Here is a 21995-nt window from a genome sequence, read left to right on the forward strand (position 1 = left end):
TTCTCATTGGTACTTGGAATAAAAGAAGTTTATTTCACAGCTACTTACTCAAGGTCAGCTGACTTGTACAGAGTTACAAATAATATTCAGTCTCTAGGTGCAAGTTTAGTTTTTACAGGGGTGTTTTTACACGTAAGTAACATACATTGTGGAAATTATTGAAGTGTACTGGCACCAGTGAGAAATGCACAATAATATGACAAAGTGCTTTTGATAATGAAGTAGAAATATGAAAATAAGTTTGCACCATAGCTTTCTCAGTAAAACATGAAGGAAATGCAAATCAGCCTAGGCAGACTAACTTCATAACTATTTGAAGAAAAACCTCTCCCTACCTCATGTGGTATGAGAAAGTTACATATTTTTATTCAGCAGTTGTAAAGATTGAAGCTGTTGCAATAATTATTCACAGAGTGAACATAAAGGCAGTTCACTCTCTATTACATCATACCTTTTTTCACCAAAGTCATTATGCTTTTCCTGTCCAAATTCTGTACCTTTCTCATCTTTACTACAAGCCTTCCTTTCTAGCCAGGATCTATCATCAAAAACAAAAAACAAAAAAAAGCAAGCAAAGAAAAAAACTGGTAGAAAGGCAGTGGAAAGACAATGGCAGAAAGTTTAGCAGGGGGGCAATCAAAGAGAAACATCCCCATGAAGTCTGGGCTACAAGAACTTGTGGATGCCCCCTCCCTTGAAGTGTTCAAGGCCAGGCTGGATGGGAATTGGGAGCAACTTTGTCTAGCCAGAAGTGTCCCCGCCCATGGTGGGGTGTTTATTATAATCTTTATTATTATCTTTTATTATTATCTTTAATGTCCTTTCCAACCCAAAACATTCTATGAATCTATGACTTGTGCACCATCACCAGGGGTACTGAGTGATGCCGCCCATCTTCCTCAATGCCTTCAGTCTCCAGGCTCGCCATCTCTCAGGTCTCCCTTCCTCGTTCCCCTTAGCCGCAGAGGTGTTCATGCTGCGGCCACCCCGCTGCCCATCCGCTCCTGACCTACCCTTCTTCCTTCTTCAGGCCCAAAACCCTCACCCTCACTATCTTTTTTTTTTTTTTAAGCCTTCATGTTCTCCAATGAAGCTCACACCCGTGCGCCTGCATCCCGCGTCCAGGCCACCCCGGAGGCGACCTTTCCGCCTGTGCCCCGCTACCCCATCAACGCGAGGCCAAGGGCAGACCGGGGGCGACAGCAGCGGCCGCTCGCAGCCGAAGGGTGCGGCACACGGGGCCCGGGGGCACGGTGTCCGCCACACATCCGGGCGGGAAGGCAGCAGGAGACTGCAGCACCCGCGGTGGCAGAGCTTGGCCCTAGGGCTTTTAACGCGGCGGCGAGCCTCTCCCTCCTCTTCTTCCTCCTCCTCCTCCTCGTCCTGCCCGCCTCCGCCGCTGAAGATGCTGCTGCGGGAGGAGGGGGGAGAGGCGGGGGACTCCTCCCTGCGTCAGGAGGTGCGGCTCCCCCGGCCCGGCGCTGCCCTCCCCTTTCCTCTCCCCCCGCCGCTTTTATGTCTGTCTTTAAACGCCGTCGCAGCGAGCGCTGGGCACATGTTCCTGCCATCGCCTGCCCGCCGCTGAGCGCCGCGTCTGCACGGCCCCGCTCGCCAACCCGCGCCCGCTGGGCCACCCAGCCCCCTCCTTCCCGCAGTTGGCACCCGGCGAGGCGGAGGTAAGGAGAGGCGGCGGCTGCGGAGGGCGAGCGAGCGGGCGACCCGCGCTTTCTCAGCCCTGACGTGTGGCTGATGGGGGGGTGGGGTGGGGTGAAACATGGGCGACATCGTGCGTGTATCCTGGCGGGAAGGGGCAGGACGTGCGGGAGAGTGTGTGTGTGGGGTCTCTTTCCACCCGGTGTCCGCTTTCCTGTGGGTTGCGGGGGTTTCCCCCCGGGGAGGCTGCCTTCTCCCCGGCGCCAGTTGCTGGCAGGGAGGGAACCGGCCCCTCGGGAGACAATGGGTAGCGCTAGCTGGAAGCTGCCCGCCCATGTGCTTTAACTCAGCGGTAGGTTAGTTACAAGGATGTACGGGGCTGTTTGTTTTATAATTATTAATATCAATATTATCGGGAGAGAGGAGGCGGGAAATGTACCTTCCTTTCCTACGGTGACAGATTCCATTCATATCCCGCGTGTTGTGTAAAACACCTCAGATGCGCGCCTGGCACGTTTCAGAGGGCCGGGGGCTGTCTCCATCGCGGCAGCGCTCGCTGCGCGGGGGGCTGCGGGCTCGCAGGGAGCGGGACGAGCCTGCCCGTTCTGGTAGAGAGATCAGGGACACGGCCAGACACCCCGGGAGCGGGCGACCATCCCCGCCTTGTGCCAGCCAGCAGCAGCGGGGCGAGGGCTGCGGTCGCCGTCTTTGAGGGCGGAGGCGCAGGAAGGAGGTGGGAGACCCTCGGGGCTGCCCGGGCGCTGCATTGCTGCCGCGGAGCGTGGGCGTCGCCCACGGGACTCCACGCAGGTTGGTCCCCCACCCCCCACCTCCTCACCACCACTAGCCGCATCCCTCGCCCCTCGCAGGCTGGAGCAGCCCCGGCGGGCTGGGGCTGGTGCACCCTGGTGTCAGCCATGTTTGGGTGGGTATGGTAATGAGGACCTGTTACCAACCTTTGTGCGCCTGGGGTTTATTTTCTCTAAAGGATTTTAATGATTGCAGACCCCTGTCTGCTACAGCAGATCTACAGGGTAGGTGCAGACCTACAGTTTTCTCCCCGTTATTTTTGTTTTCTTACGTTTTCTTATTAAGTCTTTTTATTTCCCATGGACATACTGGCTGGTTTTGTTCCAGTTTTGCTACTATTAAAATGAGCCAGAATTTCTTTGCAATAGATTTGCTTTTGTTGTGGAAGTAAACGAGATGATGGAAATCTGTCTGTACAGGCCAGTGACCTACCACATGGAGGTCGAAATGGAATTTGTTACATTTAAGTAAATTGAACTTGGTTTTGTTTGTAAAAGATGTTGTAGTCGAGACCTCATCCTCATCAGCCATTTTATTTTCTAGGTGGTATTGCTACATGACAAACTTATTGCTGTAGTATTTATTGATCACTAAGAGAAGCCTAATTATTTTTAAATAGTATGCCACCGTATGCCACTGTGACGTCCTGTACAACAAGGATACAAATTGTTGTTTCCCTCTCTAAAGTACAAATGTAGCAAGGATTTTGTTATCTGATGTGCATTGGATGTATTATGTAGAGGCAGCTTACTCCATTTGCTTAAAAGATTGTGACAACATACTCAATTTTTTTTCTGTTTAGGAGTATATTTCTTGTAACCAACATCTCATTTAAAAGGAAACAAAATAAAACAAAAAACTGTTGAAAAGATTGTTTAATTTTGTCTTAGTTAATGTACAAGGTTTTGATTTATGTATTTACCGTATTATGGTAATGCTAGATTTACAGATTGCATTCAGAATGTACCAGACACTCCTTTTGGGCTCTGCACTTCAGAATCAAGAACAATCTCATTGGTTTTTATCTGTGTGTGAAAAACCAAGGCATTTCATAGATGTTCAGATGTGCCGCTAGCAGTGAAACTGAGTGTGTGGAATAGTAAAGGCATCTTGAAACTATTTTTGCATCATAAACTGATTCCTGTTGACCTTTGGTGTCTTGTAATTCTTAATAGTTTTCTTTTTTTCTTACAGGCAAGCAAGCGAAAAACTTGCAAGCAGTGCAGTTGAGGACTATATAGGTTGAACAGCTCAGTCAGATCTCTTTGCTGTGTATTGCAAAAGCCTCTATGCACAAAAGTTTAAAAATGTTAAATTTATCAGAAAATAATTTAAAAATCACAGGTTATTCAGAAGCACATTCTACTAATTACAGATATTCCTTTGGTATAAATTGCTTTGTTAAGATATATTGACGTTGTTGTTGCACACGTGGTATGGAATTACATCACTTGGGAAGTATTTGTGGTAGGAATCTTTATAGGAAGACAGTTTTGTTTTTTTTTTCCAAGATTCTCTAGTGTTCAATGAAAAGTGTCGACAGCATTAAAGACACATTCAAGTGTGTCCCCAACTGCTTTCCATCACACAGACTTGTATCAAGAAATAGTATTCTTGCTCTGAAAGATCTGTTGATTTTGAAAGAACAGCTTTGGATTGGGAATTTTATAGGTCAGCATGTCAGTGGATTGTAAAAAATAATACCAGTAGTAGCTTTTCATTGTGACTTTAAAGATCCGTGAATCCATAGCTTCAGAATAACTTTGATTTTATAAGCAGGTGACATCTCTGGACTTAAGCAGCTACCTTCTCCCTCGAGATTTGATTCAAAATAACTTTGCTATTCCTTGGGAAATATCTTGAGTAATTTAGGAAAAAAAAAATTATCAACAAATGACAACTGAGCTCTATGCTATTGAAGAGCTGGTTGCACAGAACCTGGCAAGCCCATACAAAGTACTGTGAAAGAGCAATAGGAACTGCCAGAGCGGTTGCTTTAGGCAATGGTAGTAACGGGGCTGAGCCTCTCACAAGACTACTCTGAAAGACATCTACATTCTTATCTTGCTTTCCTAAGATTAGGGGTTCCTTGTTATCTATATGGGAAAAAGAAAAACGGTGTGCACAGCAATGCTTTGAATCTAGCTCACAGTGCCAGTTGTCTATTTCTCCCTTTGAGAAAAATTTTTCTGGGGGGGCTGGCAACTGATATTTTTTTGCAATTCAAGTGTCAGAAATGTGTACTGCAGTGCTTATGATTTAGCATGCTCTTCTTAAGACAAAATGGAGAAGATATAGGAATTTGGAAATGGAGGTTCGTAATGTTGGATTTTCTATAGTGGAACTGGTGTTAATAATTTTCTTGTCAAATTCATAGGGATTTACTGTAACAAAACTTGAAAACATGATTTATATCATTAAATTAAATAATCAGGTTTGAGGAGAAACAGTATTTCTGCTAACAATGACGAGCAGTTTGGGTTTTCCCTTTGTGTGCAAAAATCAGAAAATCACTTCCAAAGTACAGCTTGATTTACTTACTGATACATCCAGAAGAGCAGATGACAGATAATTAGTGTCTCAGGCCAACTACATGTCTAATAATGCTTAACTTTCAGTACTTGGTTTTGTAGCTAAGATAACTTCAGTATTTGAATGAAATCTTTTATATCTTCTCCTATCTTGGAAGTGTGATATGATTTTATAATAAAATTGTGGTCCTATTGTAGCTTAAATGGTGAACTTAGAAAATGGAGATTTTGTTACAAGTTGGTAGCAGTTATGCCTTTTCAATTTACCATTCAAAACTTGAGTATTGTCAGAATTGCAGAGATAACTTCACTCAGCTTCAGATGGAGGAATAGTAACTATGGAGTTGGATGCTTTAATATACTACAAATAGGAAAGAACTACATAATAAGGGACATGTTTTCTCTATCTGAATATGAAATTACAATTAGCCCATATGGAAGGCTATGAAGCATTTCAGTAAAGTTGAATTGTTAGAATACTGAGAAATTGAAAGCAGGAGAGAAACTACTGTAAGGTCAACAAAGTCTTGAGAGATTACATCCAATGAAAAGAAAAAAATTCATGTTCAAGAGCTCTGTTTTAACATTCTCTCAGATATTTCTGATTTTGAAGAAGTCACGTGAGTTGTTAAGATCAAACCTATTGACAGTAAACAAGTCTCAGACGGAAATCTCACTATTCTTGTCAAATCATTGTGTTTTACAATAGTAAAGAGTACTCTCTAGTGACTAAAATTCAAGACAATTAATGTGGGAGAGAAATAGTCTGCATTTGAGACTGTGCAGGTTCTTAATATAAGATGAAGTCAGGAAGAACATTTCGTAGAAACTGCGGACAAGTTTTCCAGCAATATTAAGCAGGTGCAATGTCACTGAAGTCTGTGACTACCCATATTCCCAGCAGGTGTGAATTTAATCTTGGTGTTTAAATAGTTGTGCTACAGGCTCAATGAATTAGTATAGAGCTGACAGAATTGAAAACATTTTCTACTGCTTTCAAGTTTTCTACAGCCCAAAAACATTTTATTTTTTTTTACAATGTAATGTAGTAAATGTAACAAGCATTAGCATGTCTCGCATAACCTTGCTGAAGAATGCAGAGAAATGTCAGTTTCATTGTATCAAATAATTAATTATCTTTCATTTTCATTAAGCATCTCTATCTGTTACTGAGAGGCTGTATAAAACTAGCTAGGGCAAACGCTAGATATGTGTAGTTCATGCTGAAGAGCAGCATAATGGTTTCTTCATCAGTTAAATGTGGGCTTGAGTAGGCAAAAAGGCTCTGGTGCCTATTCTTATTTCCGCGAAAGAACACAATGCTGCATTGCAGCAGTAATTCAGTCTGTGCGATGAGTAGTGTAACATAGTGTAAGTCTTGTTGAAATAATTATCTGCACACAGATTCCCCCAATGATAGCCAGTCTTTACAATCACTGTAGTTGTACAAAACCTGGTTTGCTCCTGCCGTTCTCCTTCTCTCTTCTCTCTCACTCAAACATGATTCCTTTTTGCAGGCTTACAGCAGTCCTAAAACTTTTATTTTCCTCTTTCTATCTTGATTGTTCCTGTCATGCTTTCTTCTGCTCAGCTTCCAGAATTGTATTTGAGGTGCATTTTATTGGTTTCTTTCAAGGTGTGAAAGCCCCACTTCTTTACTTCTGCCTATAATTCTTATCCAGTGATTTCACATGAACTGAAGCCTTTGTCATTAATATCACTCAAGATCCTTTATGAACATCTGTCATGGTGAAAATCTTGGCTTTTAGATTTGTGTCCTCTTCTGAATCATATTGTGTTGGGAGCTGAGGTGGAGACTTTGTGAACAGGAGCATTAGCATGTGTTACTCCACTGGTACGCTGTGCTGTGGCAATCTGCCTTCGCAGCAGAGGCTACGGTAATGTGACCTGGCTGCAGCTTTGGGTAACATTTTACCTGTTTGTATGTTGACTGCTTCATCGGAGAACAAAATGTAAATATGTTTTTCCTTTTAGAGGCAAATACTGAACTTTAAAAGGTATAAATTCTTTCTTTTTTCTGTGTGTCTGTTTTTGTTTTGTTTTATTTTGTTTTAATGATGGTACAGTAGCCTTCTACGAGGTTATTTTCTGTCTGGATTTTATTGATACAGGAGTATGAACACAATCATTTTTTCCCCCTTCTTTCTTTTCCTTACAATTCACAGTGGAGATTGAAACTATTGTTGATCAAAGATGATTTGAGGATTATTCATGATGTGTTAAAATTTGCGTGTACATAATTTTGCCCAATTACTGTGTTTTCATCAGATGTAAACATAAGAAAATAATAAAGTACACAGTCTTAAAAAGAGTGTTGGGGTTATTGATCTTTCTTTTTCAAGAGAAGAATGCTTTTTTTGTAAAAGAGTACAATGTAAAAATAACCATATTTTAATTCATGCTAGAAAACCATTGCTAGAAGTTCTTAAATTGTATCAGTTGTTGCAGTAGTGTTGTAGGATGTTTTAAGCATGAAGTTGCTTTACAAATGGATTATTGCTTTAATTGCAAGAACATAGGGCAGTTACATTCATTCAAATTTGTAAGCAAATAAGGGGTTTTTTATATCTATTTTTCTGTACAGATTTTGAAAATCTCCAACCTAAACTTTTAATTGTATATTAATACTATACCAAAGAAAGAACTAGAAGAGTGATGTTCATCTAATAAGTGTCTGGATATTTGCATGCATTTCTGTCTAACAGCAATGCTTCTAAATGGAGCCTGACACAACAAGACTCTTACCTGTGTAACCCTGAAGAGGAGCAGGCGATGCTGCACCTGTCACTCCCTTATGTCACTCCCTTACTAGGTATTCCATATAAGAAAGATTGTGAGGAAAGAGCATGCAGCAATATTCTTCCGTGTGTCTTTTGGTGCTTTGACTAATGAAGTTCCTTTGAGTCTTAACTGCAAATGCTTGTGGTTTGGTCAGTGGAGGCTTTTCAGGTCTTATCTTCCTCAGCCAGTGGTCCTGAATGCAGGCCTGAAGCTGAAGTGAGAGTTCTATAGTGAGCCCAGGTCTCCCAGGGAGCTAATTTGGGTCTGAATTCCCTATCACAAGGGATTATTATTGCGTAATCTGCTGATAATGTGGTAGTCTAATCAGGTTACTTTTCTTCTGCATGCTGATGCATTAAGGGTTGATTCTTCTGTAGAAGAAAATAACAAAATTCCCACTGTGTTCTGAGAAAGAAAGTTTGGGTCTGGAGTTTGCTTGATGTGTCAAAAAAGACTCACTGTTTTATCTTTCGGTGTGAGAAAGAAATAGAGATTTTAACATATCAAGGACCATTTGAATAAGACATCATAAAAATCTAGCTGATTTGTTTAATTTAGTAAGTTGTTTCCCAAAGTTCATTTGTGATAATTCAGATTATGGATTAGTATTAATTCAGTGACAGAATAGTTTTCTAAATGTTCTTCTAAACCCTGTACTCTTCAGCAATTTCCATTCTGTTACATTCTCTTAAACAATACAGACCCTTGTCAGATCATGTTAAGATTAATATTAGAGTTACTATTTTTTTAAAGGTGATTTTGCATACAAAAATGGATACCATGTTTATTTGTTCATTTCAGTTGTTTTTAAGTATTTATTTGTATTTAAATATTTTAAGGCACATGACAAGATTTAGGGCCTGCAGTTTAAATGATACCAGTAATGCTGTAGTTCATTAGCAATATGGTGGTTTGTGATGTAGATTTTTTTAGTGATACTTAGGAGGAACAGTCCTACCACGTAATGCTACTAGTTGGAACCAACTCAAATAGCAGTTTAACAGAATTTGGCATGATATATTCTAATTACTGTTTGATGCTAATGAAAAGGTTCAATACTGGGCAAGATCCAAATACTGATGGAACCCAAAATAGAACTTAGATGTCAAAGGGCTGAAGTTCAGTACTGTGATATGAAAAAAAAAAAAAAAAAGCTTGTTCAGTGGTTACTGTTCAGTGAGTAACTTTACTAGTTATCTCCCTGTGCTGTGTAGACTTAGTTCGGGCTAAATATTTGGTATCCACCTTCCTTAAGATTAATTCAGATCAAAGAGAGAGGCTTCTGTGCGTGTCTTAAAGTGTATTCTGGGAGTTGGGAGCCTGGAACTGCAGACTGCTCGCACAGACTGGCTCAGACCAAGCTTTGGATGTTTGTGTCTGATGGCAGTGCCTGGTGAGGTAGGATTCTTCATTTAGTTTGGTACTGACTCCTTTAGTATAGAGTACAAGTTCTTAATTCTGGCAGTCAGAGATCATCCATGGATTTGTAATTTATCCTGAAGGGCTATCATTCATCCTTGATTCATTTTGGCCAATAATATTCTGTTAGAAAATAGGTTCTGTTAGAAACATGCACTGGTCTTCTGAGCATGCCTCCTGCATTTTCTCAAGCCCTGCAAGTAATGTAGATCTGTAAAGTGATAGTGTTATGTAGAACATCCTGATTAATGGAAGGTTAATGAAAGAGTAATTAATATGATAGTGTGCTGCGAATAAAAGTATCAAGCCCAGTTTCTTCTGAAGTGTAGTAATGCAATGCTTAATGCATGACAGGACAGAATGATGCAATTTCTATTGGAATTGACTCATCAGTGAGAGCCCCAGATAAATCATATTGCTGTCCTGCATGCTGCTGTATCTAAAATAATTAATACAGATATGACCTTTAAAAGCATTTTAATAAATACTGATAGATGGCTTGTGTCTTTTCAGCTGAAAATAATACCATTGGCTTACTGCAGTTAGAGAAGGATTTCAGACATACAGAAAAATACTGATGTAGTTTCACTTCTGCAGCTGTTGTATTAAATACAGAGAGAAAATTGTGTATTTTTGTCATACTCTAGAATTCTTACTAATAACTCGAACTGAGAAGCTGCTATAATTTACATCAATGGAATAGAAGGGGGAAAAAAGTTTGAAACGTGACTAATAGTAGTGGTTGAAGTACCAGATGCTGCCATTTACAGTCCCAAAGCTCCATCATGCTTCAACTTAATGTATTACTGCTGTCTGCATTCTGATTCTACGTCAATATCTCAGAGCTGAGAGCCACTGAACCCAGAGAAAAAAAAAAAAAACCTGAAAAAGGTATAAACCTTTGAAGAGTTTGCAACCCACAACACAAAAGAGAAAAAAATCCTGATAATAGAGAAAACCAGACATTCATTTAGCCCAGTTGTACAGGGTACAGCATTAGGATCTATCGTCTTAACAACTCTCTTTCCTCATTATGCTGTTCTGTGTATAGCTCATACACTTAATTTTATTTTTTTTTTAAGAACTGGTTTCAGTTAAAAAAAAGTCATAATTCCACCACATTGTAAGAGGAGGGTTTATAGAACCCTGAGCCCTTCCTGGTACTGTGGTGCACATGGAGCATTTCATGAGCCAGTAGGCTCTACAGTGCTTAAAAAAATTGGGCTTTCTGCCAGAAATGAGGTTGCTGAGAAAAGGGAGGAGAGGCAAAGTGAGAAGGCAGTGATGGGTGTATAGAGAATGAATGAAAAGAGCTTGCAGTGGAGTTCAGTAGGCAACTGGAGTGAAGTTCAACTTCCAGATCCTAGGAAGCTACTGAAAAGGGTATTGGCCTGTTGGTCATGAGGCTTGTGATAATACTTGTGGTGAAAGAGCTTTTATTTTGTTGTTGTGAAGTCTCCTCTTTAAAAGCTGTGGGCTGGGTTCCAGTGGTTTTAACCTGAAGCAGCGTGAGGTGCTTGATCTCTCAATTATTGTGCTAACAGTTCAGTGATACCTTGCAGTTCCTGACTGCATGCAGTTTCATCAGAACATGATAACAGCTTTCATCCAGTGGACCAGGTGTTGCATTAAGTCCATAAGCAAAAGCTGAAAGTTCTCCTATATCCCGGACTAGTTTCTGATTCTCATCAGTTAGAAGTTCTTGATTATACTCCTTGTGTATTTCCTCTTAAGGGTTTTCATGAAGCTTAACACATAATCTAAATGCCTTTTAAGACTCTTAATTGTGCAGATGGCTTTGCACATATTAGTTTTATCCCATGTGATTAGTAAAGAATTTATTGAAAAATATCCCTCCCCAAAATCTTAAAGTTACCTCCTGCATGGCAGCTGCAAGCAAGGCTAGCTGTCTTTTTAAATGATTCATTTTGGTAAAGTAAAGCACATTCAAATGCTGGCATTTTTGAGGCTATACACACACATTTGAAACAACAGGTTATTAAAATTAATTTCAGGTATTTCAGATATGTTTATTCATTTCCTATTTGTAAGAAACTTACCTGAAGCATCAAAGCTCCTAAGTGATGAGCTCTTCTTTGAAAATGTGATTGTGAATATATATTCCATGATTAAGAATACAGGAAAATAATTCACCCTTGCTTTTGAAGCTTTTGTATATATGCTTTCTGAAATGGCCTGAATAACATAATCTACTTGTTTAAAATAAATCTTTAATAAATGCAAGTACAACTGTTGAGAAATAATGGAATTGGGCTCCAAAATTTTATGTGAAGTTTTTTTTTGCCTGATAAGGATAATCTTGTTATGCTGTCAAAATAAGAACAATTAGCCCATCAGTCTTGAGTAAGTAAAAAAAAAACCCAGCCTTCAGCAACCAAATGGAAAGTATTCTACATATTTAAGACCTAACAGTGGACTTAATACATACAATTTGGAAGTGGTTTATTGTCCTTTTCTTTTCCTCATCTTGTCAAGTAATTGAGATAAGTAGAAATGGGCAAACTAAGGCGTATAGTTTCTAAGTTAAGTTTCTTCTGCATAATATTTAAATAACATTTTTTTTTTTTAATTTTTTTCACAGATACTTTCAGTAGAACAACTGTTCAGAAACAGAAGCCCTTACTCTTGATTCCTTGATATCAAGGACTCACCAGGCATCATCTTCAGTCTGTTTTCAATATTTTTGTCCAAGGAGAGAGAGTTTTCTTCAAGGCTTGTCCATCTATCTCAGCTGAACTTGACTTCCTTACTGTTTCTCTCATATTACAAATGCCTAAGAACAGCAAAGTCGTGAAAAGAGAACTAGATGATGAGGTCATTGAGTCAGTCAAGGACCTTCTCTCTAATGAAGACTCTTCAGATGATGCCTTTAAGAAAAGCGAGCTTATGGTTGATGATCAGGAAGAAAAAGATGTAGATGTTGAAGAAGGCTCAGATGTAGAAGATGAAAGACCTGCTTGGAACAGCAAACTCCAATATATTCTGGCACAAGTTGGATTTTCTGTGGGTTTGGGCAATGTGTGGCGATTTCCCTATCTGTGTCAGAAAAATGGTGGAGGTAAGTCCTATGCTAGATAGCCACAGCTAAATGATGAAGGTAACCTTTCAGATTTCAAGGTTAGCAGAGATAACCACAGCAAAGCCTGCTTCAGCATGTCAGGTTTTTCTTTTAATTTCTGCTGGGATCGATGAGGAAAAACCCATATTCTCTTTGTTTAGAGAAACACTACTGTTAAAAATATCAGATTCCTCTAAGATTCCATTTCCTCATGGAAAACACATGGAAGGCTTGCATTATTTGGGCTACTGTTTTGCCAAAGTGTTCTTGGAAAATAATTCAAGGAATTAGATCTGTATCTACTTTAAAGACCATAGCAGTATTTGGTCTTTAGTTGTACTAAGCTTCATACCTTTGCTTTTTAAATGCTTTTAGCTCTTAGTCCATTTGATCACTATTTACTTCCTGCTAGAACAACAAAGTGCTGTAGTAGAGAAAAGGATTTTTTAATTCATAATGAATAATTTAAATGACTAAATTAAGGGAATGCATCTATTTTGCTCTGTTGTATAGTTAACTGTTTTCCTAAATAATGAGTTTCCTTAGAACAGTAACGTCACACTCATTTTCTGTGTTAGCTGTCCATCTATGGTCTTGAATGTAGTATCAAGGATGAGGCTGGAGACCTTCTTCATCTTTGAATACAGGATTAGTGTTTTATCTTATGCTATACTGTACTCCACTATATTACATTACTACACATCTTGTTATGCTGATTTCAAACCAAACCTATCACTATATGATAGAGAAAGTGAATCTATACTACAGAGCAGACAATAAAGAACATCAGTTTGTTCATGCTGGCTTTTAAAAACTGAATAAAAAAACTGTTGTAATTGAGTACATAAGTGAGCCTAGAATAGAATCAGAATATAACAATTATTTTCTCAGTTCAAGCAGATAAAGTGGAATTTTTACTTCAAATATTCCATGTCCAGTATAAAGTCTAAATTATTTTATGTCTTGTTACTGCTAAATATTTTTCAATCTCATTCAACTTTCTTCTCCTTTATTCTGGAGAGAAAGTCATTATATGGTTGATTTAATGATTTGTGTGGAATCTTAAAGTTTTCTTTATCTGTAACTCTACTATTAGCCAAGAGAACATGTTGAATGTAGTTTCTCAAGAAACACAGCTTTTCAATTGATGGCAGTCTCATGTAAACACAATACAGACTTGGTCACAAGTCACCATTAGTTGAAAAAAGTAACGCATTTGTTAATTAACAGCTTTAAAACCAAACTGATTCATAGATAAAAGGGTGTCTATTACAATGTTTATAAGCTGTATCATTTCATCCTGTGTGGTGTCAAGCTGTGCTCTCAAGGCTGATGCATTAGAGTAGCTTGTTTTGTGTTGTGTCCCTTTTGAAAGTCTGTGTTTAATGTAGTTACTCACTAATTTTACAAGCCCATTGGATTCACCTTCAAACCAACAGAAAAATGTGCTGGTATGCTCCTTAGGCTGATGGTTTCATACTATCGTGTGCTTCTGAAGTTACTCTGCCATTGAGTCTAAGTTGAATTCAATCCAAATGTAAATATGTTAAAATAATTAATAATTTCTCATATTAGGAAAAAAACAACCTACCAACCTAAGCCTTCATGGATTACGGCACTTTGTTAATCTAACTTAAAAAAGTAAATACAGAATAATTTCATGTTAAAATTGAATGTTTTCCTCTGTACTGTGATTGCAGGAAGTTGGATGTATCAGATACAGATGTCAGTCTGTGGAGACATGTTTTCCACCTGTGGCTGAGACAAGGGTGTACTTGGTATTTCATAATAATTTTGCAACGTTTTAGCAAAGTGCAGCCTTCAGGAAAACAGAGGAAGGGAAGTGATATTTGAGCTAAAGCTTTCATAGTTTTCAAGTTCATCGTAATGCAAGATGCAGAACGGTACATAAAACGTTGAAATGTGTAAAGTATATTAGTTCCTGTATACCTGTGTGACAATGGCCAGTTCTCACAAGTGCATAAAAGAATAGTTAGAAGCAGGAAAAAGTTCAAACACATGGAAAAAGAAGCAAATTTTATGTGAGGTTCCAGTTTTCTGCTACACATATTATTTCACATATGTTTCATTCTAGGTAAAATGAGAGTGGTTTTATGCAATCCATTCTAAATAACAGTGTCAGAACTCCTATGTAGTCTTTTGCAGAAAAAGCTTTGCTGTAAATACCTGTTGAAGACCGAGCAAACAGCTTTTCTGTGGATTTTTATTAAAATCTTTCGGTGTAGCAAATGGATAGGTCTCCACCTTCAGTTAAGTCCAAATATTTTTCATTTTGTCTCATGTGTTGAAAGAACTTAATTCTGACAATTTCCATCAGGCAAGGGGAGCATATTGAAAACTGATAAACCAATAAATATACTGCAAATTTAAACCAAGTCTTCAAGTCTGCCTTTTTTTAAACTTATGGGACAACAACAAAACTACTGAAATAAACAGACACAGACAAGTTAGCCTAAATAGATGTATATGATTAGAGGATTTTGTGGTGTTTACTGCCTTCTAGAGAGTTTGTGTTTGTTTGTGACTATGGTCTGTGATACACTCATTACTTCAGAGCTCTGTACTGCTTCAGTGAGGTATCAGTGAAGCATATTTTTGAAGCATCTTTAAAGGTAACTTCTCTATCACTGCACTGCACTGCACTGATTCTTAGATGTCCATAGGTATTGTTCCAATCTTTGTTTCTGAATCTGCTCTGTACTGAAGCTTCACTGAAGCTTCCTTTTCTTTATTTTTTGTGATCCTTTAACAGTTTTTCCTGTTGTGATTTAATATCTATAGAAAATAGCTGGTATTTTTTTATACTGAAGTAAGTCACACCCAGACTGGTTAGCTCCTTGCTGTCTTTTACACTTGACTCTTTCCCAGAAAAAAGTTTCTCATGAGAGGTGAGAGAAGTAGCTAGTATGCAGTTGAGACAAAGTTTGATACTCATTGAGGATGCAGCTTTAATACAGGAAGTATCAAGAGGAAAAATGAGGCTGGGAGGAAACTGAGAACAGTCTGGAGTGTTTATCTTCTTGACTTGGGATGAGAAGGAGGGTGCAAAGGAGTTCTGTGCTATGTGAATGAGGGGCTGAAAGTGTTCTGTCAAGTTCTGAGGAACTGACTAGAGAACTCTCTGCCTTCATCACCTCTGTGTTCACCTCAGCTCCTTCTTATCCCTGGAAGGGAATGTTCAGTCCCCACTGGCACTTAAGGCACCTCTTCTCTTTGCAGCCTAACAGGTAAAACAGCTGTTTCTTTCTTCATGTTTCACAATTTGATTTGTGATTTGTAGTGGAGCTGAGTATGCTCTAAGTTAGCTTTAAACTTTTTAAATATTTGTCAGCTTTACATTATACAGTTTATGTGTTACTCCTTTGCTACATGAAGACAAATATGTGGTTTTTTTTCAGATAGGTTATGAAATTATTGTTTGGGAACCATTCCTCTGTTAGCATCCAGTAAGTTCAGAACTGCCTCAACTTCCAATGATTTGATATTGATCCTTAAAGGTAAACTGGACAGGTCTAGCCAGTCTTGCCATCAGGCTAATACATAGTGAGAAACTAGACCTATAGTTTCTTGCTGCTCATTGCTATCACCTGGTGAATAGCTTGCACACCTTTCACTATTTTCAAGCAAAGAAAATATTTAAAGTTTATTTTGGTTGTTATTTTCTTTTAGGTTTAGCTGAAGTAAAGTGGTGTTTTCACACATTAGAAGTAACAAAAGCAAATTAAATTAGCTGTTCTGCTAAAATAAATTATATTTGAGTATTATCATAGAGACAAACAAACATATTTTAGTGCAGTTCTTATTGGGAGTCTGCAGTTTTGTACACCCAAAGATACTGTGTTACTTTTTCATGAGCATTAACTTGAATTTTTTTATATATTTTTTTTAAGGTCAGTCTTTTTAATCTCTCTCTGACATAAGAAGTCAAAGGATCTAGTAAACAGTGATAAAGAGATAAAAGCTGTGAGCAGTATAGGGGAATTTGTAGCAGATTATATTTCTATTGTATTTTGAAAAAGACTGACCTGAATAGAGTCACATAGTGAATTTTTACAGTTAAATAGTCTGGATTTTATACTGAAAGACCAGCAGATTGGACAGCAAAGTTCTGTGGTCACAAAAAAAGCTCAGCAGCTATTGCTGAGAACTGATGAGGAAATAGTGTGTAAACTGTTAGAGGCTGAGTAGGCATTAGAAGCTACAATCTGGTTGTCTGATAAAAGTGGAATGAGAGCAAAGCAAGTATTCCCATGTGTTCCAGTGCTGAGTATGGATTCAGTGGCTTCATTTTCTAGCTTTTGATCAATAATTTATAACCAGTGCTTTGCATTCTCTGATGACTACATTGTGGTTTTGTGAGTTCTACTTGAAACTGTATTGTGAGATTCAAATTTTAGTTGCACTTCAGGGTGCTGAAAAACGTCTTATTTTGAAAATGTAATTCTTCATTAAAATTTATTGGCTCAAGTGATATTCATCTTTAAATACAGTTTTGTAAATAGATACTCCTGGACATATATAAACTGTGAAAGACAAGTGACAGGAACACACTATCAGTAGTGTTTATCAGTAGTGTTATATCAGTAGGACAGACTACAAACCTACAGATAAAATATGAAACATTTTATCAGAGTTGTCCTGGTAAAAGTGGTTTGTAGTTTCTAATGTTATATAATTTCACATGTAGCAGACTTTAAGCATATAGTGGTTTTTTTCTCACATGTCACAATTTAGAAAATTTTAACATTCAATACTGAAAATAAGTTGATCTTAATCCAAGCATCAGTTTCTTGCTGCCTTTATTTTAGTGAGCCTCCAGCAAGATAATAAGAACTGGGATGTCTCCTCAAGACAGTGGTAAAGCTCACCTTCATTGAATAAGCATTAATTCAGACACTAGACATTTAATAAAATACTATCACAGCAACAGTTGAAACAGATCTTGAAAGTGATTAGATTTTTCAGGTTATATCAAGTAGCTTCTTTAGCATCAGTATAGTAATAGTTATGCCGTCTTGTATTATTTCTTCTGAAATTATTTTCCATCTCTTTAATCACTATGAATCATGTAATTTTATGATTTAATGGTATTTTTCCCCTCATGCATTTATGAGAACTTAAATCAAAACCAATGTTAATATTCCATTTCTATCCATAATGCTGCCAAATGTAGTACATATTGTAATATCAAGAGACAATATACCAGTTGTTCCATTACAGTGCTTGGTTAAATAAAAAAATCAAGACATCAAAACAGTGCTTTGCACACTGTTAACACTGACTAGTTCTGAAATTTTCTCTCGCTTCGTTACTAATTCTGGTGAAGAAGGATGATACATTCTTTAAGTTAGGGTTTTTTTCCTTATGAAGTTGAGTTGATATTTTTTTTAGTATGAAAGCCACTGTTTAGAACCAAAATATGCAAAGAAATCATTTTACACTAAAGTAATTTTGAAAATGTAGAAAGGAGACTTGGAGATCTTGAACCACACAGAAATGCAGGATTCAGAAGACTGCTTAGCTGGCAGATCTAACAGACAATATAAATTATTGTAGGAAGCTGTTGAAGGCCAGCATGAGTAGTTTATTGTTCTAATTCAAATAAAAATTACCCTTACTCAGTACTGTAGCTCCTAGGACACGCATGTTTTCATGCACTGGCAAATAACACATTGAGCTGTTTCCATAGAGATTGTGTTTTATGATGTAGTGAAGGTGTCTTGCAGTTCTTTGGAGTATGTCTAGCTTCAAGTGGAGGCTGAAACACAATTTCCAGAGATGCTGTGGTTTCATGTTGATGAGAGGGCACAGAAGCCCTTTGCAGCTGTTATACACAATTGTTTAATCCAACAATGTCCAAGCTATATCGCACTGAAACTCATATGAGCACTATTTTCCATTTTGTCTTTCTTTTGGGGAGGTCAGCAGGATCAGAATGGAGCTCTGCAGAAGCCCTACAGTACAGAGGTGAACTCTGTGGGCTGCCCACACTCAATTACAGTGTTGGGCTGGGTATAATGCAATGTGGATTTAGCATCACATTTATTTAATTCATTTAGCTGAATCTAACTGGTAAATCTTGCAACTTACATTGATACTGCACCATGAAACACCCACGTCAGCCCAGTCTTTAAACGTGTGCTTAACTTTGCAGCCTTGTGATTAAGGTTGTGGACTGGGACACTGAAGAGCTGGGTTCAGTTCCTGCTCTAGTACAGTCATCCAGTGGGATCTGGGGTAAGTCACTTAGGCCCCGATTACTTTGAGCTGCTTAGGCTTGTCTCTCAGCTATACAACACCTGTCTAATTAAGTCCTCGGGTGTAATTTACAGTAGTGTTATACAATTTAAAATACTATGTACTGTTAGTTTTCAGTTAAATGTATGACCAGATTTTTAAAGATGATGATGCCACATCTTCTCAATTGCAATGTGAATTTACTTCTGTCCCACAGAATTTTTGAGAGAATGCTGATGGGATTCAGTCAAGGCTATTTAGTGGTGTTATTTGTCATATACATTCTTGAGATAGACAGTTCTCCTCATTTTGTACTGTGGTTGTTACTCTGTTCCTCGGTTTTCCCCACATTTATTTTCTTCTGTCTCTCATCTCTCTTTTCATAGCAGAAAGTAATCATTTGCATTCTTAATGGGAATGTAGTTGCTACCTCAGTAGAAATAATACTTGAATAGTCAGTCTGTACCGTGCTGAGGTAGGCAGACATACCCTAAGGTTTGGACCTGTGAGGGAGTACTGTAATCTCAGACCCCTGGTACCTTGTTCTATGTCTGGCATAGGTTTTGACCGAATGCTTCTCAACTAATATCAGTGTGTATGATACTATCATGTCACAAAAACAAAACATGAGGAGCTATTTTATTGCTAACAATATTGTACAGACTGTGATGCAGATATGGTCAGTATTCTTTATCTAGTCTGCCAGTAGTTCTTTCTCAGATTTACTTTGCCTTTTTTCCTGCTTTTCTTAGACTCAAGGCTGTAGTTACTCCATGCTTAACATCTTTGTAAGGGAAGATGATGTACAATTTGTGTGTTTTTCATGAAGAGCAAAATAGCAAGTGGAACTAAATGGGAATGGATGGTACTAGAAAATCTGAGGCCTCTTGCATGGCTTAGGAAAGTTTAAGTTTTCTAAAATAAACCATATTTCATGAGAGGCTGTCTACTCAGGATATGCAAATTATGGCATGTTTTGATAGAGTCCTTAAAAAGTACTACAAAATGGACACTGGATGAAGAAACTTTATATAGGGTTTAGCTGGAGTTGAGGGTAAATCCCAAATTTGTTTCTGAACTTTGTTCAGCTTCTTTCTCATCACAGAGATGAACAGACAGATTATACAACTTAATAGCTCTGAGTCTAAGCTGTTGAGATCTTTAGATCTTTGCTTTGTAGCTTGCTCTGACATGCCGTGGTCTGCATCCCTCAAGTACTTTTCTGTAGCCTTACAGTGGTTACAATCAGAAGTCTTGAGCCCTTCAAGCTAGGTGGACAGCATAGTAGTCTATATTGCAGCAAAGAGTCACACATTTGAAAATGAGGTGCCATGCTCTCAATTGATAGTGGTGAACTGTTTTGTTAGCTCTAGTCCTAAATACTCCACAACAGCAAGGAGGAATGTAGGCTCTGAACTTGTCAATGCACTTAGTGTCTCGATATATTTGCTTGAAATTAATTCTACTGAAATAAATGGAGATACATCCTGAAGTTAGAATCATATACAACCACATCCTGGGAGATAGAGTTTGAAAAAATAATTGTTTTTCTTGTACATGTCTAACAATGAAGTAACAGTTACATTTTCAAATATCTCTTTAAGGAGAGGTTGCCAGTACTGAAAGATATAGATCTGAAGTACTCCATTTCATTTTCTCCTCATGTCTCTAGTCTCTGTCTGGAGCCTGATAGAGTGGGGTATTTTTGCTTAGCTGGATAGAAACATTATTTTGTCCATTGTGAAATTTTGTTTCTGAGCATCTGATACACATATAGAGAAATAAATGGGAGGTCCTCTGAAGCCACTTAAGATTGGATGGAATTCAGAATGTTGTATACACAGTGTGTGCTGTATTTCCTTCACAAATTCAGTGTTGCTGCTCTGTTGCAAGTCAGAGATTAGAGCTTTTTAATAAATGTTGATTCAAATCCTGACTGCATCATATCTTGAAAAAAATTGATGAAATGCCCAAAATTTCTCACAACCAACTATATTAGATAATAACTCCCTTTCAGTAAAATCTGCATGATATGTTACAGTGCTTTAGAAATTTGATGTCTCTGGGTTCATATCTTGTAACAGGTATGGCTGAGATTCAGATAAAATGAGTCTTAGCATAGGATCAAAAAAGCTTTATCGTGAATGACAGTAATTAAACCTAAAAGCTATTACAAGGTCTCACATTTGCTGTGTCAAGTTCTGACTCGTCTCCCTCTCACTCTGGTTTATACTTTGTTCCTTTCATAGGTGCCTATCTTGTGCCATACTTAGTCTTGCTACTGATAGTAGGGATTCCACTCTTTTTCTTGGAGCTTGCTGTGGGGCAAAGGATCCGCCGAGGGAGTATTGGTGTGTGGAATTATATCAGTCCCAAACTTGGAGGAATTGGATTTGCAAGCTGTGTAGTAAGTTTTAAACAGTGATCATGTGATTTGCTTTCAGTCTGCATGATTTAGATTTGCTATTTTTGTAAGAATAGGCCACTGATTTTTAGCTGGGCTTCAAAGTCAGTTGATGATGTTTGGAAGATCTTAAAACTTAAATTAGTTCACGACAAATATTAATACGGATGTGTCAATAAAATGAGTGAGCTTCTATTGTTTGATTCTTTTGAAATTATGAACTAGGCAACAGGGAAGTCTTCTGGAAAAAAACACCCTGTAAAAATGTAGGTGTTGCATTATGAAACAGAGAAAAGTTAAATTTTAGAAAATGACAGGAACTTTAATGGGGAAGCCATACATGGAATCATAGAATCAGAGCATACTTTGGGTTGCAACAGACCCAACACCCCTGGGAACAGGGACATCTTTAACTCAGGATGCTCAGCCCCGTCAAGCCTGACCTTGAAAGCCTTCAGGGATGAGGCTTCCACCACTTCTCTGGGCAGCCTCCTGTGACAGTGTTTCACCACCTTCATAGCAAAGAATTTACTCCTAATGTCTAATCTAAAACCACTGTGCTCTAGTTTAAGACCATTGCCCCTTGTCCTGTTGCTACACTCCCTCGTAAGCAGTCCCTGCCCAGCTTTCTTGCAGCCACTCTCCCCTCAGGCCTTATTTTGACTTATTTTAGTTAAAATTAAGTTCAGTGGCTAACTTACAGAATTATGCATAAATGTAGTAAGTGGGTTTTTAAATGTAGTTATTAACTTTTTTTGATACATATCTTTTTTTTTAATAGGTGTGTTTCTTTGTGGCCCTGTACTACAATGTTATTATTGGATGGAGTCTGTTTTACTTTTCTCAGTCTTTTCAGCATCCATTGCCATGGGACCAGTGTCCTCTAGTTAAAAATGCATCTCATACCTGTAAGTCTGTATTATGCTGTTTTGTTGTTTATAATATTTTTTATATAGCAGTAATTATAGAATTTATAGAAGTGCTTGTTGATTTGAGTGTCATACTAAAGCAGACACAACTGAGAATTTTTTTCTATAAA

At 38.3% G+C, this 21995-nt stretch overlaps 1 protein-coding gene across 2 annotated transcripts in view; it reads left to right on the plus strand.

The window, feature by feature from the left end:
• The first annotated feature begins 1397 nt into the window (after positions 1-1397).
• Positions 1398-21995, plus strand: part of SLC6A15 (solute carrier family 6 member 15) — a 35817-nt gene continuing 15219 nt past the window's right edge. The window contains exons 1-4 of one of the 2 annotated variants that reach the window (XM_071765917.1): positions 1398-1676; positions 11818-12294; positions 20802-20959; positions 21738-21864. In XM_071765917.1, the coding sequence (XP_071622018.1) occupies positions 12006-12294; positions 20802-20959; positions 21738-21864 (574 nt within the window). In that variant the 5' untranslated portion in view covers positions 1398-1676; positions 11818-12005. Of the gene's footprint in view, positions 1677-11817; positions 12295-20801; positions 20960-21737; positions 21865-21995 lie in introns of those variants that run through there. The other variant, XM_071765924.1, reaches the window with a different exon arrangement.

Source organism: Heliangelus exortis, chromosome 1 (assembly GCF_036169615.1).
Source record: "Heliangelus exortis chromosome 1, bHelExo1.hap1, whole genome shotgun sequence".
In the NCBI taxonomy this organism is placed as follows: domain Eukaryota; kingdom Metazoa; phylum Chordata; class Aves; order Apodiformes; family Trochilidae; genus Heliangelus; species Heliangelus exortis.